Genomic DNA, 25,875 nt, shown 5'->3' on the forward strand with positions numbered 1-25,875 from the left:
GGATGCAAATCTTTAATGCATCTTCCCAATATACTAACTCCGGTATAGTTGCATACAATGTTGAACACTCTACTTACTCTTTCTGTGCTTATCTTTACTTATTATTATACATATGTGATTATATATTGTTTAATTACCATACATAGTAAATGTCAAAAAAGGGAATCTTAGATGTGTACATACCTTGACAGTGTACTCATGCCTAGGTCCAGGGTAGGAAAACAGTGGTTCATTATCATTAATGTCAGTGACTGTGATATAAACAATGGCGGAGGCATTTTGTCGAGGCACACCATGATCTGTAACTAGTACAGACATCTGGTGGTGTGTATGATGTTCACGATCTAATGCAACCCAATTAATAATCTCACCTGGAAAATAAATTTAAGACAAGAAATATAACTAAACATGTGACTCCAGACCCACAGCAATGTGGTTGACTCTTAAAAATGCCCTCTAAACAAGGGCAATTAGGGATGGGCAATAAATGCTGACCTAGCTAGCGTTGCCCACATCCTATGAATGAATAATAAAAAAAATACATATTTCTACTTAAGCAACATATTTATTTCTACATGAGTAAAATATCCATTACCAATTCTGCAAATTTTGTTTTGGTTTTTAGTTTTCATCCCTTTTCTCTTGAAGCAGTGACTAGGGCGTAGATATGAGCATCAACAGTCATCTTCAAGCATTCATATGAGAGCCAGGTCAGTTTTGTCACAATGTTTTAACTGTGGGAGATATCTTAATTGAGGATGAGCATACTCAACCAGCGTCCACTCATACATGCTTTCTAGCAGGATTGCAATTAGAAGCAGAAACTGATTTTTAACCATTTTAGTCTGAGAAAATTGAAGCTAATTGTAGTAACCCTACTGCTGCTTTGGCTGAATTCAACTAAATCACCACCAGCAAGGTTTAAATGTGTTCCTATGTTAATGACTCTATATGACATACAAATATTGAAGGAGTTCCCTTTTATGGAGAAATATTTCTTGAGCGATTATGTCTGAGTAAAGCAGTGTAACTGGGGAGAATAAGGGAAGGGATATTATTCCCTAATGGGACTGCTGGCATTTTTTGACAGAACTGAAATTGGTTGTATAACGTGTCTGCCCAAAATATAGGTCGGTGTAATGGCAAATGTTTGGCAAGAGTTGTATCTGATAGGATGTTGCTTACACAAGTTGCAAAGTAATTCACTGAATCAGGAAAGCTAGCATATTTGGAAACTGGTCCCTTTCCAAAACTTAAAAAAAAATGTTTGGCTGGGACCATAGGCTACACAGTCATTTCTCTACCTCAAGCCGAGGTGGTATACCAGTGATGCCACAAATAGCCCCTACAACTTCCATCATGATCCTCAGGGGACATTAATCAACCAGCTATGCATAGACGCATCAAGCAAGTCAGGGATGTATTGTTTGCTACAGTAAGCTAGCTTATCATCTTTCTTTTGAAAAATTTGCAGCAGCTTGACTTTACCGAGTGGCAGGATTCCCCAAAGGGCAAGGAACAAAGGTTCTACCCATGTGCAGGCGATGCATGTTCTCTTGATCAATAACACAACCTATATCAACAGAAAAGGATTCCTTTCCCCTAGATAGTGACCAGCAGCACAGGATTGTACAAGTAATTGCACTGGATCGTACAAGTAATTGCTTGTTTTCCTTTTATCTGCCATAATGCCTTCATTTTAGGGCAGACATCAAGAAAGGAAAGTATCTGGCCAGATTCTGAGAGATCAAGGCTACCTTCATGTACATTTTCCCAGAATGTTAGCTGAGTACTATTATGATGAGATCTATTCTGCCATAGGAGTCATCATAGAGCACATTGCTCAAATTCTAAAGGCACACATCAGGTGCTTAGATCAGTTTTGGATTAATATAGAATCGTGGAAACATAAGCACAGAATTTGGCCATTTGACCTGTCATGCCTCTGCTGGCTCTTTTTAAAGGGCAGTCATGCTATTTGTCCATAATCCTGTAAGTTCCTCACCCTTAAGTACCTATCCAACTCTCTGAAAATTATTTATGGAATCAGTTTCCGCCAGCTTTTCAAGTAGAGCATTCTCGATCCCAAAATCTGTCTATGAAAACGTTTCAGCTCATCTCTGTCTAGGTCTTTTGCAAATTATTTAAAATTCATTACCACTTGCCAGAAGGAATAGTATTTCTCTATCTATTCCATCAAAACCTCATCATCTTAAAGCCTCTCAGGTCACCTCTTAACCTTCTCTGCTCTAAGAAGAACAGCACTAAATTCTCCAATCACTCCTCACAACTGAGATCCCTGATTCCAGTAACATTCTGGTACATTTCAACCTTACCCTTTAACAGATTTTTACATCTTTCCTGAAGTATGCTATGAAGCCTAACCAGTGATTTAGAAAGTTCTAGCATGATCTCTTTATTTTTATATTCCATGCCTCCACTTATAAACCTAAGTAATCCATTTCCTTTTTTAACCACCTTAACAACTTGCACTGCCACCTTTAAGGATTTGTGTATATGTTCACCAAGGTTTATTTGCTCATCTATGCTTTTCAAAATCATGCCATTTACAGTTATATTCTTTCCATTTCAGTCCTCCCAAAATGTAATCACTTCAAAATTTTCTGCATTGAACACCATACTTCTGCCCATTTCACCAATTTGTTAAACTGAAATCTACAACTACCGACATTACTATCTACTATGTTGCCAAGTTTTGTATCATTTGCAAACTTTATAATGCTGCTCCTTACACCTGAGTCTAGGTCGTTTTCAAAAATTAAGAGGAATGGATCCTAAATTGACCCTTGGGGGAACACCACCATAAACCAACTCCCAGACTGAAAAACATCCATCCATTGCCACCCTCTGTTTCCTGTCACTGAGCCAATTCCATATCCATTCAGCCAGTTTCCCCGTAATTCCTGGGGCTTCGCTCTTCTTATCATGTCTTCTACATGGGATAATGTTGAATGCCTTCCAAAAGTCCTTTTATGCATCTATTCTGTACCTTGATTAACTTTCCCTGTTACCTCATCAAATAATTCAATCAAGTTAGTCAGATACAATAATTCATGCTAGTTTTCCTTCAGTAACCTATGCCTTTCTAAACGAAAGCTTACTTTGTTCCTGATGATGGTTTCCAATAACTTCCTACCACTGATGTTATGTTGACTAGTTTGTAGTTATCTGGTTTATCCCTCTTTTTCTTAAATATCGGTATAGATTAACAACCCTTTAATTTTCTGGCACTACTCTAACTAATAAGGAGTAAAAAATTGTGACCAGTTTCTCTATTTTTATCTTTGCTTTTTTCAGCAACCTCGGATGCATTCCATCCAGATCAGGTGACTTGCATTCCATCCAGACCAGGTGACTTACAAACTTTCAGAAATTATATATCATTTTAGCACATATTCTCCATCACTAAGCTGCTCATAACTTCCCTCTTTGTGAGTAGAGATCCAAAATACCAAAATACTCATCTAACACTTGAGTCATGCTTTTTGCCTCTACATTAAGATTTCCCTTTGAATCCTTAAAAGGCTCTCGTTAATCTTACACTTTATGAGCAAGAATTTAATCTCCATAATGCCAGCTTGAGCAGCACTAAGGAAGCCTTTTACTGGGACACATTATATTTGGTGCACCCTCTTTGGAAGGGCTTTTGCATGCATCAGAAGATGTTATATCCTGATGTCACAAAGCTTTACGGCTGATGTGATGCCAGAATACCTAATCTGGATCACGCAGGTGGAGGCATCAAATTCGCTTGTTACTCAACAAAGAGCAAGTGCTAGGCTGCAAGATGGGCTTTGCACTAAAGTTAGTTAAAGCACCAGGCACCCAACTTGCCAGTTAGGTAATGATGAAGAACTCTTCTTGCAAAGTGGAGTGTTTTAGACTTGTTCTGATTTCTGGATTTGCCAAAGAGTGTCACAACAGCCTCACAGGTGTGGCATAGGAGTAAGTGACCTATCCTCACAAAGGTTTCAACATATTTAGGAGCAGCAAAAGATAAGGCTGAAGCATTTGCAACAATCTTCAGGCAAAAGTACCAACGGGGTGATCCATCTCGACCTCTTCCAGGAGGTCCCCAGCATCATAGATGCCAGTCTTTGGCCAATTCAATTCACTCCACGTGGTATCAAGAAACAGCTGACAGCACTGGGTACAGCAAAGGCTGGGGGCCCTAACAATATTCTGACAATAGTACTGAACACTTGTGCTCCAGAGCTTGCCACACCCCTTGCCAAGCTGTTCCAGTACAGCTACAACACTGGCATCTATCCAGCGATGTGGAAAGTGGCCCAGGTATGTCTTGTACACAAAAAGCAGGACAAATCCAACCTGGCTAATTACCATCCCATCTGTCTACCCTCCATCATCAGTAAAGTGATGGAAAGAGTCATCAACAGTGCTATCAAGCTGCACTTGCTTAGCAATATCCTTTCACTGACGCTCAGTTTGGTTTCTGCCAGGGTCACTTGGCTCCTGACCTCATTACAGCCTTGGTTCAAACATGGACAAAGAGCTGAACTCCAGAGGTGAGGAGAGAGGCAAGCATTTGGCCAAGTGTGGCATCAAGGAGCCCTAGTAAAACTGGAATCAATGGGGATATTAGGAAAACTCTCCACTAGTTGAAGTCATACCTAGCACAAACGATGATTGTGGTTGTTGGAGGTCAATCATCTCAGTTCCAGGACATCACTGCAGGAGTTCCTCAGGTAGTGTCTGAGTCCCAACCATCTTCAGCTGCTTCATCAATGACCTTCCATCATAATGTCAGAAATGGGGATGTTCGCTGATGATTGCACAATGTTCCGCACCATTCACAACTCCTCAAATGCTGAAGGAGTTCATGTCCAAATGCAAGACCCGGTCAATATCCAGACTTGGGCTGACAAGTGGCAAGTGCCATGCACACCACACAAGTGCCAGGCAATGACCATCTCCAACAAGACAGAATCTAACCATTGCCCCTTGACAGTCAATGGCTTTAACATTGCTGAATCCCCCACTATCAACATCGACCAGAAACTGAACTAGATTAGCCATTTAAATACTGTGGCTACAAGGCTAGGAATCCTGCGGCGAGTAACTCACCTCCTGACTCCCCAAAGCCTGTCCAACATCTACATGGCACAAGCCAGCAGTTTGATGGAATACTCTCCATTTGCCTGGATGAGTGCAGCTCCAATAACACTCAAGAAGCTCGACACTGTCCAGGACAAAGCAGCCCACTTGATTGGCACCCCATCCACAAACATTCACTCCTTCCACCACTGACGCACAGGGTCAGCAGTGTGTACCATCTACAAGATACACTGCAGGAACTCACCAAGGCTCCTTTAACAGCACCTTCCAAACCCACAACGGCTACCATCTAGAAGGACAAGGGCAGCAGATGGATGGGAACACCACTACCTTGAAGTTCCCTACCAAGCCACACACCATCCTTACTTGGGAATATATCATCATTTCTTTACTGTTGCTTGGTCAAAATCCTGGAACTCCCTCTTTAACAGCACTGTGGGTGTACCTGCACCAAATGGACTGCAGCAGTTCAAGAAGGCAGCTCACCACCACCTTCTCAAGAGCAATTAGGGATGGACAATAAATGCTGGCCTTGCCAGCGATGCCCACATCCCATGACTGAATTTTTTAAAAAGTTGTGCCAATGCCTTTAGTTCTGCAACACAATAGGGAGATACAGCCGAGGCTGCAGAGAGGGAAAACTCTGTGACGCCCTCTGCCAAGTCCTCCGTGCTCCTGGACAGATGGCATGCTCTCTGTCAGGCCAGTCAATGCACCGCAGCACCTCAGCATGCTATCCAGCGCGCTCTCCAGTAAGGTGCTCTATTGAGTTTCTCATCCAAGTCATCTCAGCAGATCATTTGTTTTTTTTTCTTTGATGGGATATGGGCGCAACTGGCAACCCAGCATTTCTTGCCCATCCCTAATTGTCCTTGAGAAAGTAGTAATGAGCCACCTTCTTGAACTGCTGCATTGCACCTGGTGTTGGTATAGCCACAATGCTTCTGGGAAGGGAGTTCCAAGGTTTTTATCCCATGACAGTAAGGGAACAGTGATATAGTTCCAAGTCAGGATGGAACGTGGCTTGGAGGGGAACTTGCAGGTGGTGGTATTCTCATGCATCTGCTGCCCTTCTTCTTCTCGGTGGTAGAAATTGCGGGTTTGGAAGGTGTCGTTGAAGGATTCTTGGTGAGTCACCGCAGTGCAACTTGTAGGTGGTACACACCGTACCACTGAGCATCGGTGGTGGATGGAGTGAATGTTTAAGTTGGTGGATGGGGCACCAATAAAACGAGTTGTTTTGCCCTGGATGGTGTTGAGCTTTGAGTGTTGTTGGCACTGCACTCATCCAGGCAAGCGGAGGATACTCTATCACACTCCTGACTTGTGCCTTGTAGATGGTGGACAGGCTTTAGGGAGTCAGCAGGTGAGTTACTTGTGTCAGATTTCCCAGTCTGTAGCCTACTCTTGTAGCCAAAGTATTTATATGGCTAGTCCAGTTCAGTTTCTGGTCAATGATAAATTCCAGGATTTTGATGGTGGGAGATTCAGCGATGGTAATGCCGTTGAGTGTCTAGAGGAAATGGTTAGATTCTCTCTTGTTGGAGATAGTCATTGCCTGCCATTTGTGTGGTGTGACCGTTACTTGCTACCTATCAGTCCAAGCCTCAATGTTGCCCACGTCTTGCTGTATATGGACACAGGCTGTTTCTGTATCTGAGGAGTTGTGAATGGTACAGAACGCTGTGCATTCATCAGTGAACAATCATGCTTCTGAGTGTGAAGCAAGGGGTCCATGATCACACCATCAGCAGCTTGCTCATCATGCCAGATAACAGGATGATGGTGGGCTGGAAGTGGAGAAGGAGCATAAGGTAGAACCATACCGTCATCCTCAAATCTTCTGAGCAATGCTGGATGCCTCTGCCAGTTCTGCTCTGCTCCTTTCTATTGTGTTCCACCTGGTCCTGCAAGAGAAGGCAGAACATCAGGAATTGTGTAGCACTGGGTTTGGGTAATGTGACTGGCATAGTTGAAGAGCTGAAGGAATGTGAAGGCAACAAGAAACAGGATTTTCAGGATTTGTAAATGTGTGTGGCTGAGTTGGAGGAGTGTCTGGATGTTACTCCAGAGTAATCCTCAGTGCCAGGGAGTGTTGCTGGGTAAGTGATGGGGTGTGATGCATTGAGCAGCATGAGAGACTGGTGGATAGGAAATGTCATGTGAACATGCATTCACTGGCCTTAACCCATCCAAGTGAGGTCATTAGACTTCCTGTGGCCCTGCTACGAGGTTCTTGGGTCCAGATGCTGGGAACTGATCTCCCTGGCCACCTGCTCCCACTCCCTTCTGAAGTTGATCCGACAGAGCCTCCAGTGGAGATTCCCAGTGGAATTATGCTGTCTCTCTACCTGCCTACCTCCTCCAAAGCATGTGCACTCTGGACATTATCTATGTCCTGGTATTCCATTTTCCATGGTTTAAGTTGCAGTAGTATTATTCACTGCAGTTTTCCCTTTAAGAGGAACAAGCTACATATAAGAATAGATTGCTGTCTGTACCACATGCTCTCAGCTCAAGGCTCTTTGCCCCCTGCTGAGTGCAGAGGCAGCCAGTAGTGCAAAGAGGAAATCAGCAGTGTGATGCTTGCTCAGCCCTATACTACAATCATGGCACTAAAGTGGGAGCACCAAATTTATGTGTTGCCCACCTTCAAGAGATTCGGCTCACGCCTGAAATCAGGCCAAACTAATTTTTCACCTTATAACTTTATGAGAGTTTTAGGGTTCAATTTAATGCTGCCTGCTAATATTTTCTTGTACCCTGTCTTTGCCTCCCTAACCTTTTCAATTCCCAGCTGTACTCTTTATAATCTATAATTCCAGTTGTTCAGATTGGTCTCAGGGATTGTGGTTATTTGGTGAAAGCTGCACTACTTTACATTACAGAGGCCTCTTCTGGAAAGCAGAGAAAGGCACCCAAGGGCAGCAGGGAGGTCAGACAAGTGAGTAGCATGAAGAGGATGCAGCTGATTAGTCTAAGGCTACCTGCAAGAGAATTTCTTGCCAAAGGGGGAAGGCCACCTCTTGATTGCTACATTGACCAATTGCATGAACAATACTGCCAAATATTCCTCCTGCCCACCATGAATATGTGATCATCTGTAGGTTTACTATGTACGTGAACTCACACAAGTCCCGTACCATCTTATTAAAGTCAGCTGAAAGCCATTACCAAAACAATGTCTGTGTACACTTCAACGTTCATGCATAATTTCATGCAACCATAAAATCTATACAGGTGTAAGTGCTAATAACTTTCTCCTCTATATTTCTCGCCTATACTACGGTGAGGCTTCTTAAGCCTCACATTATCCTTTTCCAAGGTACTTGAATTTAAGAGTTCATGAGACAGTCAACAGCACTACTTCTATAAGAATCTGGAAATTTGGAATTTATTTATTATATCATCATCCAAGTTAGTTTTTAAACTGTAAAACATATTCCAAGTCTAACCGCTGGAGTACTCTGTTCGGGACTCCATTCCAGCCTGAAGAGTTCCTACTTATGGTTCTAATTAGTTTTCCGTGGGCTGAATCCTACCTATGTCAGGCAGGCTGGGCGGGAGTGGGCGATCGGCTGAGCGCCACCATTTTACATGGGTGGGCCAATTAAGGCCCGCCCAGCGTAATACAGAGCTGCCTCAGGGAGATTAAATTCAGAATAAAACTTTCGAATAAAGGAAGTTCAAAATTATTTAAACATGTCCCACCATGTGATCTTAAGGTTGGACAGGCAGCGTGGTTAACTACTTTAATTGCTTTTTTAATGGCCTTAATAGGCCATTGACAGATCGGCAGGTGCGCAGCCGCTTCTGGCACCTGCCCACCGAGTGAAATATTGAAATGATGCGTGATGATGTCAGGATGCATGCCCGATGTGATTGCGCGTCTTTTTACGCGTCGGCGTGTCAGGCCCATCCCCACACGCTGATAGCAATATTCTGCCCTGTGTTTAATCCAATTACATATTAATTCCATGTTTTACTCTGTACATCCTAATTCTTTATCTTTGTTATTAATTGCCAATGTGAAATGTTATCAAAGCTTTCTATTAGCACAAAATAATAGAATGCTACTGCACAAAGCCAGGCCATTTGGCCCATCAAGTCTGTTCTAGCATTTTTCTCCATGGGAGCCACCTTTCTAATTTGATTTTTCTGCTTACTCTTCAAATACTTTTTCCTCTTTTCTAAGCAACTAAACAATTGCCTTTTAAAATAATTTAATATGAAACAAAAAACTTTTCCTTCTGTAATTTACTATTATTATTCTTTCTGTAATTTGTTTTTTGTTCTCACATTTAATTGTATGTGCTTTCCATTGGGATGCAGGTATTTTCCCTTGCTATCACTGTATTCCTTTTGTTACAAATTCCTTACTTTCTTTTTACCTGTCTTTGAATTAATTCTGAAGAATTTTCCATCAGATAACAGCATATATGATAACTGAGAATTTTTTCCTGAATCTCTATCTGTTGCTTGTACTTTTCCAATCAGGCCCTGAGGAATGGAGTTTTCTTCAATTGTGAAAAAATAAAATTTTTGTGCAAACTTAGGAGGACTATCATTTTCATCGGCAACATTAACAGTTATAGTGGCAGCAGCACTTCGTTTTAACTGATCCTTTGGATTTATGGCAAACACTTTAAAGTTGTAACTACGCTTGGATTCATAGTCCAGAGCTCTCTGAATGTAAATCCAGCCACTGGCAGCATGGATGCCAAATGTTAATGAATCCAAATTTTGCTGAAGTGAGTAAACTAAGCCTGAGGCTGCTTGCTGATCTTGTCTGTGAGCACGAACTTGCAAAATTCGCATGTTTGATGGTGCAGCTTCACTGACATCAACTTGGTAAACAAGTGTTTCAAAAGTCAAATCACCATCCAAATGGTCAACATTCAAAAATAACATGAACACAGCACTCAATGGTTGGGGTCCTTGGTCACATGCTAGAACATTTATACTGTACTGCTGTTTCATTGAGGAAAGGGTCCTATTCAGGCAAAGTGTTCCATGGATGTAATCAATCGTAAAAATTTGTTCATAGTCATTTTGTAAACTGTACACAACTATTCCATTTGATCCACTGTCTTTGTCTTCAGCATGGGCAATGTAGATAACAGTTCCTGGTAAAGTGTTCTTTGCAATGGTAATAATTTCAGATTCTTGGTGGAATGTTGGTGCATTATCATTGACATCAATAATTGTTATGTTGGCCTGAGTACTGCTGTACATAACAGAGCTGCTGGTTTGAGACTCAACAGTAAGCAGCACAAAAGGTTCGGCTTCATGATCTAACTGCTTATTGCTTCTGATGAGACCAGATTTAGATTCAATAGAAAAATAGCCATAGGGATCCCCAGAGGAAATTCTGTATTTTAACTGCAGAGAATCTGAAAGGCAAAAAAAAAGTTCAAATATTTTAGATTAAGTATAATGGCAAATCCATAGAACCATGGAAGTTTGTAGCACTGAAGGAGGCCATACAGCCCATGTTCATGCCAGCTCTTTTCACATTTTAAAAACCTCTTGCCATCTTTACTTCAGTGGAAATAGGTCCCAGTATCTCAAAGCATTATTGATTACTATATTTTTCCAGCTCTGGCAAATCAATGCTGCAATCTCGCAATGGTTTTGAAGTGCTTTCTATAACTAGATATCCAAAACTCTAAACAGCACTTATATCTCTTTGCTCATTACTCTATGCCCCTATTTATAGAACACAAAATACTATGAGCCCTTGTTATGGCTTTGGCTACTCTCATTTTCAGGGAATTGCATATTGGATCCCTTGGGTATCTATTCACTCATACCTCCCATCAAAGACGATAATTTACTGCAGCAAAAAAAGTTCAGCATCAAGTAAATCACAGCTAATTACATCTGCATTGAGATCTTTGTTAGTCTCAATGCAGTGCTACACAGTGAAAATAGGCTGCTTTGATGGCTCACTGGATAAAGGCACAGCTTGATGTAGTACATCCCAAAGATCACAGATTTAATCCCAGGTTTGTGGAAGTTAGCTGGACATCGAAATTTAGGAATGGCACAAGCCAGTGCAGCCCAAAATGACAATGATCACATTCACAGCATTTGGCAAGACAACCAGTGGAATAAACCAGTAGGTAGCGGAATCACCCTGCCAGGTTTCACTTCTAGTATTATATCTTTTGATTACTATAAGAACGTAAGAAATAGAAGCAGGAATAGGCCATTTGGCCCCTCAAGCCTCCTCCGCCATTCAATAATGTCATGGTTGATTGGATCATGACTTCAACTCCGCTCTCCTGCCTGCCCCTCATAAACTTGACTCCCCTGTAGATCAAAAAGCTTTGTAGCAACTCTTACTGAAAAGTTTAGTTGTTAGGATTTTGGACCAGGAAGGGTCAAAGTTGCGTCTAATGTGCCCACAGCTCAATACATTAGGACTAGACTTTTCCACTCAAGTTAGTACAGTCTCTGGCCTAATTAACACATGGGGATATATCACTGCTATCACAGAGACATGGTCAAGGGAGGGTCAGGACTGGCAACTCAATATTCTGGGGTACAGAATCTTCAGGCGAGACTCAGAGGGGAGGGGTGGTGAAAGAGGAGGAGGGGTCGCAATATTGGTCAATGAGTCAATTACTGCAATAAGGAGGGATGATATCTTAGAAGGTTCCTCAAATGAGGCCATATGGATAGAAATTAAAAACAAAGAGGGAGAAATCACATTGCTGGGAGTGTACTATAGACCCCTAAACAGTCAGGGAGAGAAAGAAGGACCGATATGTAGGAAAATCTCAGAGAAGTGTAAAAATAATAGGGTAATAATAGTAGGGGATTTCAACTTCCCCAACATTAACTGGGATAGACAAAGTCTGAAAAGCTTAGAGGGGGTGGGATTCTTAAAATATATCCTGGAGAGCTTTTGAAGCCAGCACACAGAAAGTCCTGCAAGAGGGGGGGACAGTGCTGGACCTAATTTTAGGGAACGAAGCTAGGCAAGTGGAGAAGTGTCGGGAGGGAGTATTTCAGTGATAGTGACCAAAACTCAATAAGGTTTAAGATAATTATGGAAAAGGACAAAGATGGACCTGAAATAAAGGTTCTGAATTGGGGGAAGGCTGATTTTAATATGATAAGACAGGATCTGGCCAAAGTGGACTGGGAAAGCTACTTGTAGGAGAATCTACATCAGAGCAGTGGGAGTCATTCAAAAAGGAAATAGTGACAGTGCAGGGCCAACATGTTCCTGTATAGGTGAAGGGTGGGACCAACGAACCTTGGAAGTCAAGGAATGTACAGGATTGGATAAGGAAAAAGATGGAAGCTTATGGTAGCTACCAAGGGCTCAAAACAGCGGAAGCCCTAGAGGTATATAGAAAGTGTAGGGGGTTACTTAAAAAAGAAATTAGGAGAGCGAAGAACGGGTATGAAGAAACACAGGTGGGTAAAATAAAGGAAAATCCAAAGTGTTTTATAAGTATATTGGGGGCAAGAGAATAAGCAAGGAAAGCGTAGGGCCCATTAGGGACCAAGGTGGCAATCTGTGTGAGGGGCCGAAAGACATAGGTGAGGTTTTAAATGAGTACTTTGCTGAAGTTTTTCATCTTGCACTCACCAGGATAAATACATAAATAACAAATTTCAAATGATCACATTAATTTATACTATGGGAGAAAAGGAAGCTAGTTGGTTGGCAAGTCGGCTCTGATTGGCCAAGACATTGTCATGGAGAAAGCAACATGGAACGATAGGCTCCCCAAGCTCCAGGGTAATTCAAAAAAGGCACAAAGCTTGAACTTTGTCCTTTCGTTTGCAGAGAATGGGTCTCTGCATATGAATGTGTGCTGCTTCTAGCAAGCATAAATGAGCCATGTTACGAACTCAACTGATGGCCACGGAATCACAGGATTGTTACAGTACAGAAGGAGGCCATTCCACCTGTGGTTTCTGTATCAGCTCTCTGAATGAGCAATGCACCTAATGCCATTCCCATGCCTTCTCCCTGTAACCCTGCACATTCTTCCTTTTCAGATAATAATCCAATTTCCATGATTGAACTTGTTCCCCCTACTTTCAGGCAGCACATTCCAGATCTTAACCATTCACTGCATGAAAAAATTTCCCCTTGTGTCTCCATTGCTTCGTTTGCCAATTACCTTAAATGTGTGCTATCTTGTTCTCAATCCTTCTACCAGTGGGAACATCTTTTCCCTATCTATTCTGCAGACTCCCCCCGATGATTTTGAATACCTCTATCAAATCTCCTCTCAACCGTCTCTTCTCCAAGGAAAACAGTCCCAATTTCTCCAATCTATCTATGTAACTGAAGTTTATCATCTCTGGGACCATTCTCATGAATCTTTTCTGAACTCTCTCTAATGCCTTCACATCTTTCCTAAAGTATGGTACCCAGAACTAGATGCAAGTTGAGGCGGAACCAGTGTTTTATACAAGTTTAACATAACCTCCTTACTTTTATACTCTATGCCCCTATTAATAAAGCCTAGGATACTGTATGTTTTACTGACTGCTCTCTGAACCTGTCCTGCCACCTCAATGACTTATGCACATATAAAACCAGGATTCTCTGCTCCTGCACCCACTTTTGAACTGTACCCTTTATTTTGTATTGTCTCTCTGTATTCTTCCTACCAAAATTAATCACTTCACACTTCCCTGCATTGAATTTCATCTGCCACTTAGCTGCCCATTTCATCAACTTGTTTATGTCCTTTTGAAGTTCTACACTATCCTCCTTAGTTCACAGCACTTCTAAGTTTTGGATCATCTGCAAACTTTGAAGTTCTGCCTTGTATACCAAGGTTAGGTCATCAATACATATCAGGAAAAGCAAATGTCCCAACACTGACCCTTGGGAACTCAACTACAAATCTCCCTCCAGTCCAAAAAATATCCAATAACCACTACTCTCTGTTTCCCGTTACTCAGCTAATTTAGTATCCATGTTGCTACTGTCCCTTTTATTCCAGAAGCTATAACTTTGCTCACAAGTCTGTTGTGCGGAACTATATCAAATGCCTTTTGAAAGTCCATGTACACATCAGCAGCATTACCCTCATCAACCCTCTGTCACCTCTTCAAAAAACTCCGGAAAGTTAATTAAACACTATTTGCCCTTAAGAAATCCATGTTGAGTTTCCTTAATTAACTCGCTTTTGCCCACGTGACTATTAACTCTCTCCCGAATTACTATTTCTTGACCGTTTCCCACCACCAAGGTAAACTTACAGGCCTGTAGTTGCTGCTCTTATCTTTACACTGTTTTTTGAACAAGGGTGTAACATTTTCATTCCTCCAGTCCTCTGGCACCACCCCTGAGTCTAAGAAAGACTGGAAAATTATGGCTAGTGCCTCCACAATTTCCACTCTCACTTCCCTCAAGTGTCCTTGGATGCATCTCATCTGATCCTGGTGCCATCAACTTTAAATCCAATACCTCCTCCTTATTAATTTTAAACCCTTCCAGTGTCTGAATTACCTCCTCTTTCACCATGGTCTGGCAAACATCTTCTTCCTTGGTAAAGACAGAAAGTATTTATTTAATACCTCAGCCATGCCCGTTGACTCCATGTGTAAATCCCCTTTCTGGTCACTATTCAGCCCCACTCCTCCTTTTGCCACTCTTTTACTAATTATATACCTATTAAAGGCTTTGGGATTCCTTTTTATGTTAGCTGCCAGTCTCTTTTCATACTCTCTTAGCTTCTCTTATTTGCTTTTTCACTTTCCCTCTGAACCATCTATATTTAGCCTGGTTTTCAGTTGTATTATCTACCTGTCATCTATCATAGGCACACATTTTCTTCTTCGTCTTAATCTTTATCTCTTTCATCATCCAGGGAGTTCTGAATTTGTTTGCCCTAGCTTTTCCCTTCCATGGGAACATATCTTGACTATGTTCAAACTATCTCTTCTTTAAAGGTAGCCCATTGTCAGTTACTGTTTTTCCTGCTGGTGTCTGATTCCAATTTACCTAGCCCAGATCCATTCTTACCCCACTGAAGTTGGTTTTCCCCGAGTTAATTATTCTTACTCTGGATTGTTCCTTTTCCTTTTCCAAATGCTATAATGATCGCTGTCCCCTAAATATTCTCCTCCAATTGGCCCACCTCATTCCCGAGAACTAGGTCTAACAGTGCCACCTTTCTTGTTGGACTGGAAACATACGACTGTAGAAAATTTTCCTAAACACACTCTAGGAACTCATGCCCCTCTCTGCCCTTTATACTACTACTAACCCAGTCTATATTCGGTTAATTAAAATACACCATTGTAGCCACTCTATAATTCTTGCACCTCTCTAATTCCCATGAAATTTGTTCCTCTACATCTTTCCCACAGTTGGCAGCCTATAGACTACGCCAAACAATGGTAATGGCACCTTTTTTGTTCCTTAGCTCTAGCCAAATAGATTCAGTCCTTGATTCCTCTAGAACATCCCTCTCTCCAGCATTGCAATGTTCTTAATCGGTGCCTCCAACCCTTTCCCTTTCCTTCCTTTCCTAGCTTTCCTGAAAATCTTGTATCCAGGAATACTTAATATCCAGTTCTCTCCTTCTTTGACTAGGTCTCTGTTATAGCCACAACATCATATTTCCACATTGCAATCAGCGCCTGTAACTCACCAGTTTTATTTACCACATTCCGTGCATTCATATACATGGCCATAAACCCTGATTTAAACTTTATCACTTTCTCCCTTACTCTGAATCCACCTGATAACTTATTATTTCCTACTCTAATGGTTTCTATCTCTCCCAGTATTCTGCGCACCTTGGTATTCTTCTCTGATATTACCTCCTGGTTCCCATACCCCTGCCAAGTTAGTTTAAATCCTCCCAATAACACCAGCAAAATGTCCTGCAAGGAACTCAGTCCTGGCTCTGTTTAGGCTTCTACAGGTCATATCTCACCCCAGAGCTAGGAATCTAAAGCTTTCCCTCCTGCACCATCTTTCCAGCCACGCATTCAACTGCTTTTCCATCTATTTCTATATTCACTTGTCCATGGTACTGGGATTAATCTGGAGATTATTACTTCTGAGGTTCTGCTTGCTAATTTCCTACTTAACGCCATAAATTTTGACTGCAGGATCACATCTATTTTTCTGCCTGTGTTGATTGTACCAATTTGGACAACTGCTGGCTGTTCACCCTCCCCCCTCAGGATTGCTCTGCAGCCATTTAGTGACATACTTGACCCCGGCAAAAAAGAGGCAACACACCATCCTGGATTCACATCTGCGGCCGCAGGAGCACCGATTTCCCTAACTATTGAATCTCCTATCACTATTGTTCTTCCAGTCTTCTTTGCTCCCCCTGTACAGCTGAGCCACCTGTGATGCCATAGACTTAGCTCTGGTTGCATTCTACAGATGAACCATCACTCTCATCAGCGTTCAGAACTGTACACTGGTTGGAGAGTGGAATGCACTCAGGACTTCTGCACTTCCTGCGTATTTCATCTTGACTGTCTTGTGGTCACCCATTCCCTCTCTCCCTGCCTACTCTTAAGCTGCAGGGTAATCACATCTATAAACGTACTATCAATGAAGTTCTCAACCTCACAGATGCACCATAGTGATGGCAGCTGCTGCTCACTCTCCGAAACCTGAAGCTCAAGCTGTTGCAACTGATGACACTTTCTGCACAAATGCTTATCCAGGGCACAGGAAATATCCTGGACTTCCCACATAGCATAGGATAGCATCTACAGATGAGAGCAGCTCTGCCATTACTATTAGATAATAAACTTTTCTACTGTTAATGAACCTTACACCTACTAATAAATTTTACTGCTGCCAAATAAACCTTACTACCATTAATAAATTAATAAATTCAATTACCATTATCGTAACCCGATTTAAATTCTTAAGTTTCCAGCTTGTAATTTGAAACAATTACCCAAGTTTCAAAAGAAAAGAGAAAAATACTCACCAACCCATCACTTAGCTGGTTTCCTGTGATGACATATTTTGATTGTTTTTGGAAACCTCCCACTGGTCTCAGTGACTCTCTCACCGCTTCTTTTATCCCTGTTGTGCTCTCACCTTTCTCGCCGGTCTCATAGTGCCTCTCTCACCGCTTCCTTTATCCCCACAGTGTACTCACCTCTCTTGCTAGTCTTTCAGCGACTCTTGCGCTGCTCTTTTTTCCCTGCTGAGTTCCCGCTTCTCCTGCAGCTTCACGGTGGCTCTCTCACTGCTCCTTTTATCCCCACTGTGCTCTTGTCTCTCCCGCTGGTCTTGAGGTGACTCTCTCACTCTCTTGTTGCTCCCTTTTAACTATGTAGAGCTCCTGCCTCTTCCATTAGTCGATTAGTCGTGCAGTGACTCTCTCGCCACTCCTTTTATCCCTGCAGAGCTCTTGCCTCCCCTGCTGGTCTTGCAGTGATTATTTTAAATTGGTTGTTTGTGTAGTTATTAATGCATTCAGGATTGCTCAGCAAGTGCTGCAAATTGCAGAATAACAGTAGATGTTTTGTTTTGGGTTTTGCAAGTGCAAACTGGTTGAGTATGGTTTGTATTCCGCCCTCAGTGAACAACCAAAGGGACACGCTGTTTGATTCAATCAGCCAAGTTTTGAGATGTATGGCCTACACGCTTGGCGTTGCACTGACACTGAATTTCTTACATGACATCTAGTCCACCTCAAATACCCCTAGAAAGACCAAGTATCACAAAAATTTGAACAAATTAAGCGAGCCATTTCACAATGCTACTATCTAGTGGCTACGCAAGCGGTACTTTCCACTAACAGGATGCTGCTGTCAGTCCAAAAAGATGTTCTGCCTACCATATAGCTGAGCAATGTCATGTATGAATTTCAGTGTTGTGTGTTTTCAGGTGGTGGTGAGCTACATTCTTGAACAGTTGGAGTCCATGTGGTATAAATACATCCACAGTGCTGTTAGGAAGGGAGTTCCAGGATTTTGACCCAGCGGCAGTGAAAGAACAGTGATATATTTCCAAGTCAGGCTGGTGTGTGGCTAAGAGGAGAACTAGCTAGAGGTGGAGTTCCCATGCGTCTGCTGCCCAGTTCCTTCTAACTGGTAAAGGTCATGGGTTTAGAAGGTGCCATCTAAAGAGCCTTTATTCAATTTTGCAATTGACTCTTTAGATGTTGTAGCCTTCAAAGGTCAGGCCAAGTGAAATAACTGCACTGTAACAGAATTATATGCCATAGCTCAACCATGGTGCATTACATGGTATATTGGACCTGTTATAAAACAATATATTATCAGACTAACCACAAACAACAATGAATTCAGTTGGTTTAAATGCTGGATAAGAATTGTAAATCAAAATGTCAGCTGTCATGTAGGAGAAATGAAACACAGTGAACTTAATTCTATTGCCAAATATACCAAATAGACAATTGATCCTTAAAACTTAACAATAATGCCCACAGAATAGACGAGTGTCAGTGATTTCATTGTTTTTCCCATTCATGAGAAAAGTGTTCATGCATTTTCACAATCATGAAAGGACAATGGTAACACAATGTTACTGGAGCAATGTCACATCTAAAATGCATGCAGAGAACTGAAAATGACAAATCATCTAGTTATGCTATCTACATTAAATAATAAAGCACAATGCACTTAGTCCCATTCAAAATTAGAAAAAGAATTGCTGGTGTTGCTTAGATGAGTCTTTGCTGCGTTGTTTCCCAATTAATTACTGAGTGATGCTCTATCGTCCAGCATCTTTATAACTAACAGGACATGTGCATACCCTCACTCTGTTCACCTTCCTTATACCCACTTGATGTGGCTAATTTTACCTAAAATATCAAAAATAATAATTTCCCACAAAACAGCTGATGATTTCTAATACAGCTAAAGATGAAATAACAAACTTATGTAAATTATGTTGTGTTTCTCAGTATTTTAGCACTAAACTTTGTTGTAAATATATTAAAAACAAAGCTAAAATATAAAATTGTGTAAGTAAAAGAAACCTTGCCTGCTGCTAGCGCACATTAGAAAACAACAGGCCTAGGTCTTTCTTTTATAGGCACTAGTAACAGGTAAGGCTTCTCAGCAGTGTGACATACTCAAAATATTGAGCCTATTACTTAAAAACACTAAATTGGACATCCAATTTCTTTTTCCATTAATCCATGATTTCTCTTTTAACTAAATGGAGCAAAATGATAAGTCCTTGGATACCTTTTGTGTATTCACATAGCTCACAACTTTTTCAAAAACTTTCCTTCTTTCTGAATCTTAGAAATTATTCTTCTGAACTTCATGATTGGTTTCTTGGCTCTGAACCAAGTTTTTTTTCCTTTGTTTTTCTTCCACGTACATACAGAATCATAGAATTATTACAGCACAGGAGGAGGGCATTCAGCCTCTTATGCGCTTCTGGCTTACACTCAGCTCGTCTGACTCCCCTTTATTTTCCCTGTAGCCCTGCAACTTCCTGCTTCTTTTACACAGGATCTCAAAACTGCAGGACTTTTCGACTCCCTGTCTTTTCATCAACTTACAATTTTAAGGCTTTAAAAAGAATATCAAGTACAGTGCCATTTTATCTCTAATTCTTGATTCATACCTGCTCTCTTTTTTCAACCTTGGCAGACTCTTGCACTGTAAGCTATAACACTGCTACCCACTGGTTGCTCAGGGGTCATTTACAGCCTAAGGCAAGAGAGGCCCAGGCTTCTTTTAGGAAACCCAGAGGAGCACTCCCATAACTCCTGGCCAACTAAGGAAAGTTACAAAGAACATTAGAAACAGGAGTAGCAGTAGGCCATTCGATCCCTCAAGCATACGCTGCCATTCAATAAGATCATGGCTGATCTTCAACCACAGCTATACCTTCCCACACTAGCCTCACTATTCCTTGATTCCCTTAGTATCCAGAAATCTAACAATCTCTGACTTGAATAGACTAAACAACTGAGCACCTAGAACTCCCTACAGCAGAGAATTCCAAAAGTTTGTTACAGTGAGTGAAGAAATTTCTCCTAAGTAGCTGTCTCCTTATTCTGACACTGTGAACCTAGCTCTAGATTCTCAAAGATAAAAGCAAAATACTGCTGGAAATCTGAAACAAAAACAGGAAATGCTGGAAAAACTCAGCAGGTCTAACAGCATCTGTGGAGAGAAAAACAAGTTATCGTTTTGAGTGTGTATAACTCTTCTTCAGGACTAAAGAGAAGTAAAAATGTGATGAAATTTATACTGTTTAAGGGGGGTGGAGCAGGTGAAGCTGGATAAAAGGCCAGCGATAGGTGGGGGCAAAAGAGAGCTTGACAAAGATGTTATGAACAAAATGACAAAGAGGGTGTTAATGGTAGTGGTAAGGGCTAAAGGAGGTGCCGATTGTGGCATTAAGGTAAAAAAAGTAGGATGTGATAATAGCAAGACAAGGGTAAGCACTCTGGAAAGAACAACATGAACAAGTGACAGATGGCCCTTGTGGGGGTGCGGTGGGGGAGGGGACGGTGGTGGGCAAAAAAGTTCGAAAATAAGATAAAGGTAATAAAACAATGAATAAATAAAAATGAAATAAATAAAATAAGTGGATAAAAAATAAAAAATTTTAAAATAAAATGAAAATTGAAAAAAGGAGTGAGGATAGAGGGGAGAGTTCATGGTCTGAAGTTGTTGAATTCAATGTTAAGCCCAGAAGACTCTATAGTGCCTAATCGGAAGATGAGGTGCTGTTCCTTCAGTTTGTGCTGGGCTTCACTAGAACATTGCAGCAGGCCAAGGACGGACATGTGGGCATGAGAGCCGGATAGTGTGTTGAAATAGCAAGCAACAGGAGGTCTGGGTCATGCTTGCGGACATGTGTTTTGTGATCCTTTGGTCTGTCCAGTGTCTGGTGAACCTATATGAGACTCCCTCTTACAGCATGAACATCCTTCCTGAGGTAAGGAGATCAAAACTGCACACAGTTCTCCAAGGTGTGGTCCCAGCAATTGCAGGAAGATACCTTTACTCTTATACTCCATTTCCTTTATAATAAAGGCCAACATATCAGTTGTTTTCCTAATTGCTTGCTGTACCTGCATCTTAACTTTCTGTGATTCATATAAAAGGAAACCCAAATACCTCTGAATACTAACTTTTCCCAACCTTTCATCACTTAAAAAGAAATCTGATTTTCTTTTTTCACAGTCAAAATGGCTAACTTCACATTTATCCACATTATATTCCATCTGCTATATTCCTGCCCACTGGGTTAACCTGTCTAAATCATTTCATGGTCTCTTTGTGTCCTCCTCACAGCTTACTTCCCCACTTAAAATTGAATGTCAGCATACATGGATACATTAGGCTTGGGTCTGTCATTTAGGTCATGATCTAGATCAGGCTTGTCCAGCTCACTAGTGAGCCTATCAGCAGCAAATGCAGAGAGAAACCAGCCTGTGATTGGACGAGCAGCAAACAGTGGGAAGGTACTTTTTAAGGTGAGTTCCAGGGCCCAGAAGGCGAGGGCTGAGTGAGGGAGCCGGGCCCAGACGAGCCTAAGCAGGGCCCGAGGGGGCCAGAGTAGGATTTGTTGGCATCTGAGTAAGTTAATGGAGACTGAGGGGGGAAGATAGAGAGCCTGAGGGGAAGAGAGAAAGGGAGAGTGTTTGAGAAGAGAGAGTGTGTGTGAGGGGGAGAGAGGTGTGAGGGGGAGAGACAGAGTAAGAGTGAGTGAGGAGGAGAGAGTGAGTGTGTGTGGGGGAAAGACAGTGTAGAGTGTGTGTGAGGGGGAGGGAGAGAGAGAAAGAGAGAGAGAACAAGAGGGGAAAAGAGAGAGAGGGAGTCTGAGGGGGAGAGAGGGAAAGTGAGGGGGGGAAGAGAGTGTTTAAGAGGGGAGAGTGTGCGTAAGGTTTGCTCACTCCCAGTCTCAGGGTTCTCATTGATCCTCACCTCACACACCAAAGTGCACTCTCACAACGGGTGCAGGTGAGTGAGAGCCCTGAAACTGGGAGTTAGCTAGACACACACACACTCATCCTATCACACTCTAATACTCATTTTTATTTATTATTCATTTCATCGATTCATTGCTTTGATATTAGGCAGGATTGTCTGTGCCCGCTGCCGCTGGGTGTGAGTGGACAATATGGTGAAGAGGCCAAAAATCGGTTTCACGACGTTGTGAACCAGTTTGCGATCGTCCACTCAGCCAGTCAATGGCAGGCCACATTTCCTGCCATCAGATGTCGGGAACCTCATTGTTAATACATCAGCATACTATTATAAGGCCAGCCTGCCAGAATTGACCTCCTCTGCTGGATCACGGCCACGCATTAGGGACACTTTATATAAAATGACCATTCCTCTGCAGCTGAGACAGTTCAGCCATAGACACATTGAAATGATTGGAGTCGGGCCTAAAGCTTCTCTGCCCACTCAATCAATGCAGAGGCATCAAAGTCACCAAGTGCTCCAGAGCTTTTCACCCCTCGGGCACAGACTGCTAAGTAATGAGTGTTTTAGTGGACTGCAGGACAGTTGGACGACTGGGCACATTGTACAATCTCCTTGCTAAAGCTGGCCATAGAGCAGTCACTGATGGAGGCGCTCACAGCTCCTTGCAATGTCATCATCCCGGTTTGGACCAGTCTCCCATATGGTTCAAGCCAACAGTGCAGCCTTGCAGCATTGGTTAGGAGAATGCCTGCGCCGAGAACACAGCATGCAGTCCAATAGGTAAAGCTGCCACCATTCGGTCAGGTGGAGTAGGGCGGAGGAAGGTGGGGTTTCACAGACAGCCATGCAGCACACTAATCTCTGGCCATCCGAGTGGTGGACAGCACTCTCCAGGATGTAAGGGGCCTTCAGACTTACCCAAGAGAGGTTCTTAGTACACCCATGCTAACCCACGTGTCTCCCTCTTTCATCCTGGAGGAGTACAACATTAGGATCAAGCAGCTTGATGGACTAGCTGTATGCCTCGTGGCATACAGAGAGCGAAGACAATGGAGAAGAGAGTGACTGAGTCACCTGGCTGCACAGTTGGAGGAGCAGCACCGTGTAGAAGGGGGGCCGGGACTCCCACATACACCGCCAAAGAGCCACATCGAGCCGTTGCTGGTCGCCGCCCAGCCAGACCCAGGGTCTATAGATGCCGCTTTTCATTCCTGCAGATGTCTGACAACCAGTGTCGCCGAAGACCATGCATGTCAAGGGAACTGGTCTGCCAGCTAGCTACTACAGGATTTCACGCCACGGGGACCTGGAGAGCATCCACTGTCAGTGGCTGTGAAAGTGACAGCAGCACTCAATTTTCAATGTCAGTGGATCCTTTCAGGGGTTCACAGGTGACCTCTGTGGGATACTATAACCCTCCACCCAAAAACGCGTCCATGAGGTCACAGATGCCATTTTCACAAGGGCATAAAACTTTGTGCAATTCGCCTGGGACCAGGACAGCCAAAATGCAAGAGCAATTGGATTTGCCCAGATCTCAGGTTTCTCGCAGGTGCAGGGTGCCATCGACTGCCCTCACGTGGCACTCAGATCTCCATCGCAACATGCTATGTCAACCACAAGAGATTCCATTCGCCGAATGTTCAGCTGGCGTATGATCACCACAAATGCATCCTGCAGGTCTGCACACAGTTTTCAGGGTGTGTGCATGACTCCTGCATTCTCAGTCAGTTACAGATCCCTGACATCTTCCAAGGTCCACAGAGGCTGCAGAGATGGCTCCTCGGGGACAAGGGCTACCTGCAGAGGACGTGGCTGATGACACCCGTGCGGTGGCCTCAGACTGCAGCAAAGCGAAGGTGTAACGAGGCTCATGCTGGGACTCGCATTTTGGTGGAGCAAACAATCGAGATGCTGAAAATGATGTTCCGATGTCTGGACCAGTCTGGTGGAGCCTTGCAATATAGTCCGTAGAGGGTGTCATGCATCGCTGTCACCTGCTGTGCCCTTCACTACCTGGCTCTGCAAGAGGGAGGAGCTGGCTGAGGAGGAGATGCAGGAGCTGAAGGTCTCCTCCATGAGGAGGACGTCAACAATGATGAGGGTGAGGAGGTACTCAAAGGCAACGATGACGGCGATGAGGCCCTCGCACTGGCCAGATGAGGCAGGCACTCAGGAGGCCCTCAGAGCTGCTGGATTTCTAGAGGATGATGACGAGATGCAGTGAACACAGTCCTAATATCCTCGCCTTGTATCTATGAACATTTGGCTCCTGTGTGCCCGATGGCAACGCACATAACCTCAGTGCTCAGGCTCATGGAGACGTAGCAGAGGCCCGAGTAGTTGTGAGATTCCAGGAGGATGATGACAACATGCAGTGATGACAATCCATAGATCTTCATATAGTCTCTGTGAATGTCTGACTCCTCTCTGGCTGAGGGCAGCTTGCTTGCACTCTGTGATCAGGGTCATATCATAGAGACGCAGCCGCGTAGCATTAAATGCACCTGATCTTTTGTCAGTCTTCAGCACCCGATCTGTTCAGGAGCACAACATCACTGATCACAGATGCTGAAGAGATGGGAGCCAGGCCCACCTTAAAGGTGCTGAGAGCACACAAAGAATGACGGAACTCTGTCATGCCTCGAACGACATTCTGGCAGCAATGACAAGCACCATCGAGGTGCAGGCATCAATAATATGCCCAGAGAGTGTGAGGCCGGACCATTATTTTGGTCTGAAGGCTGCACAAAGCACAGGGAAGAGGCCCCAGACTGAGATACCTGCCTTTATCTTGTGCAGAAAGGTTTAACATCTGAGTGACACAAACACTGCTCATCAGAACAAGGGGCCTAAGGCAGGAAGGCATTCTTGGGAGTTTATTGACAACAGGGAACATTATGTACAAGTGATTAACTCCCATGCCCAGTCTATGCAACTAAATCTTCTTAACCTTCATAACCCTGCTGCTACATCTTGGTGCTCCGTGAACATCCACAGCAGAAGTGCAGGCAGCCTGCTAACTGCTTCACAATGTTGGTAACGATCTTGACAGGCATCCTCTGGAGGAATGTGACCTGGAGGGCCCCGGCCTGTTTTCCGGGTCCTGCTGTATGGCAGTGTTACTCTACTCGAGCTGTGGAACTGGAGCTGCTGAAGGGAGTCGGATGGGCTGGACACTCCCAGCTTCACCTGGATGGATGGCCCCGGCGGGCACACCTGCTGATCCTCTTCCCTATGGGTGCCCAAGGGCCTCTGGCTGACTCCTTGAGGAGGAGGGGTAGCTGAAGTGAGATCGGCTGCCTCAGACCCCTCTTGCACACATACAGTTGGAGGCCAACTATGGCGTCAGCGATGGAGTTCAGCTCGCACAGCAGTGGAAGAGCGACATCCTGGACCAAGGTCTCCATGGCGGCCGCCATCCTTGGTGAATTGGCATGCTGGCTCTATCACCTCAGCCTGAAGGCAGATGACTTCCTCCATTGTGTCTTGCAATCTGAGGAGTGCAGTGGATCCCTTCCTGATGATCCCGAGCCTGCCTTGGCAGCTCCAGCAACTGAGACATGACTAAGTCCAGTGGTTTGTCATATGACACAGACTCAGCAATTTTCTGGCCTCCAGCCGTTCTCCAAGTGCCAGGGACCTGCACAGTCCCTTCCGCTGCCTGCTGTGGATCAGAAAGTGCGATGTGCTCACCAGTTTGTGATCCCGAGGCTATTCTAAAGCTAGGTCCCACCAACGTGTGCTTCTGCGATGGTGGAGGGTGTGGGTGACCACTGTGACAGGTCTTCAGTGAGGGTTTCAGCGGATTCCTCCTCTGAGCTTCCCTCAGAACTTGATTAGTAGCCGTGGGTCATGGACTCCCTTGGCAGTTTCCCAGAT

At 43.3% G+C, this 25,875-nt stretch overlaps 1 protein-coding gene across 1 annotated transcript in view; it reads right to left on the reverse strand.

Annotated features, from left to right (window-relative positions):
- dchs2 (dachsous cadherin-related 2) overlaps positions 1–25,875 on the reverse strand; it is a 161,793-nt gene that overhangs the window by 78,603 nt on the left and 57,315 nt on the right. Inside the window, exons 5-6 of the mRNA XM_041178823.1 lie at positions 9,489–10,490; positions 184–371 (exon numbers count right to left, since the gene is read on the reverse strand). Of these exons, the coding sequence (XP_041034757.1) occupies positions 184–371; positions 9,489–10,490 (1,190 nt within the window). The remainder of the gene's footprint in view (positions 1–183; positions 372–9,488; positions 10,491–25,875) is intronic.

Source organism: Carcharodon carcharias, chromosome 1 (assembly GCF_017639515.1).
Source record: "Carcharodon carcharias isolate sCarCar2 chromosome 1, sCarCar2.pri, whole genome shotgun sequence".
Taxonomy (NCBI): Eukaryota; Metazoa; Chordata; class Chondrichthyes; order Lamniformes; family Lamnidae; genus Carcharodon; species Carcharodon carcharias.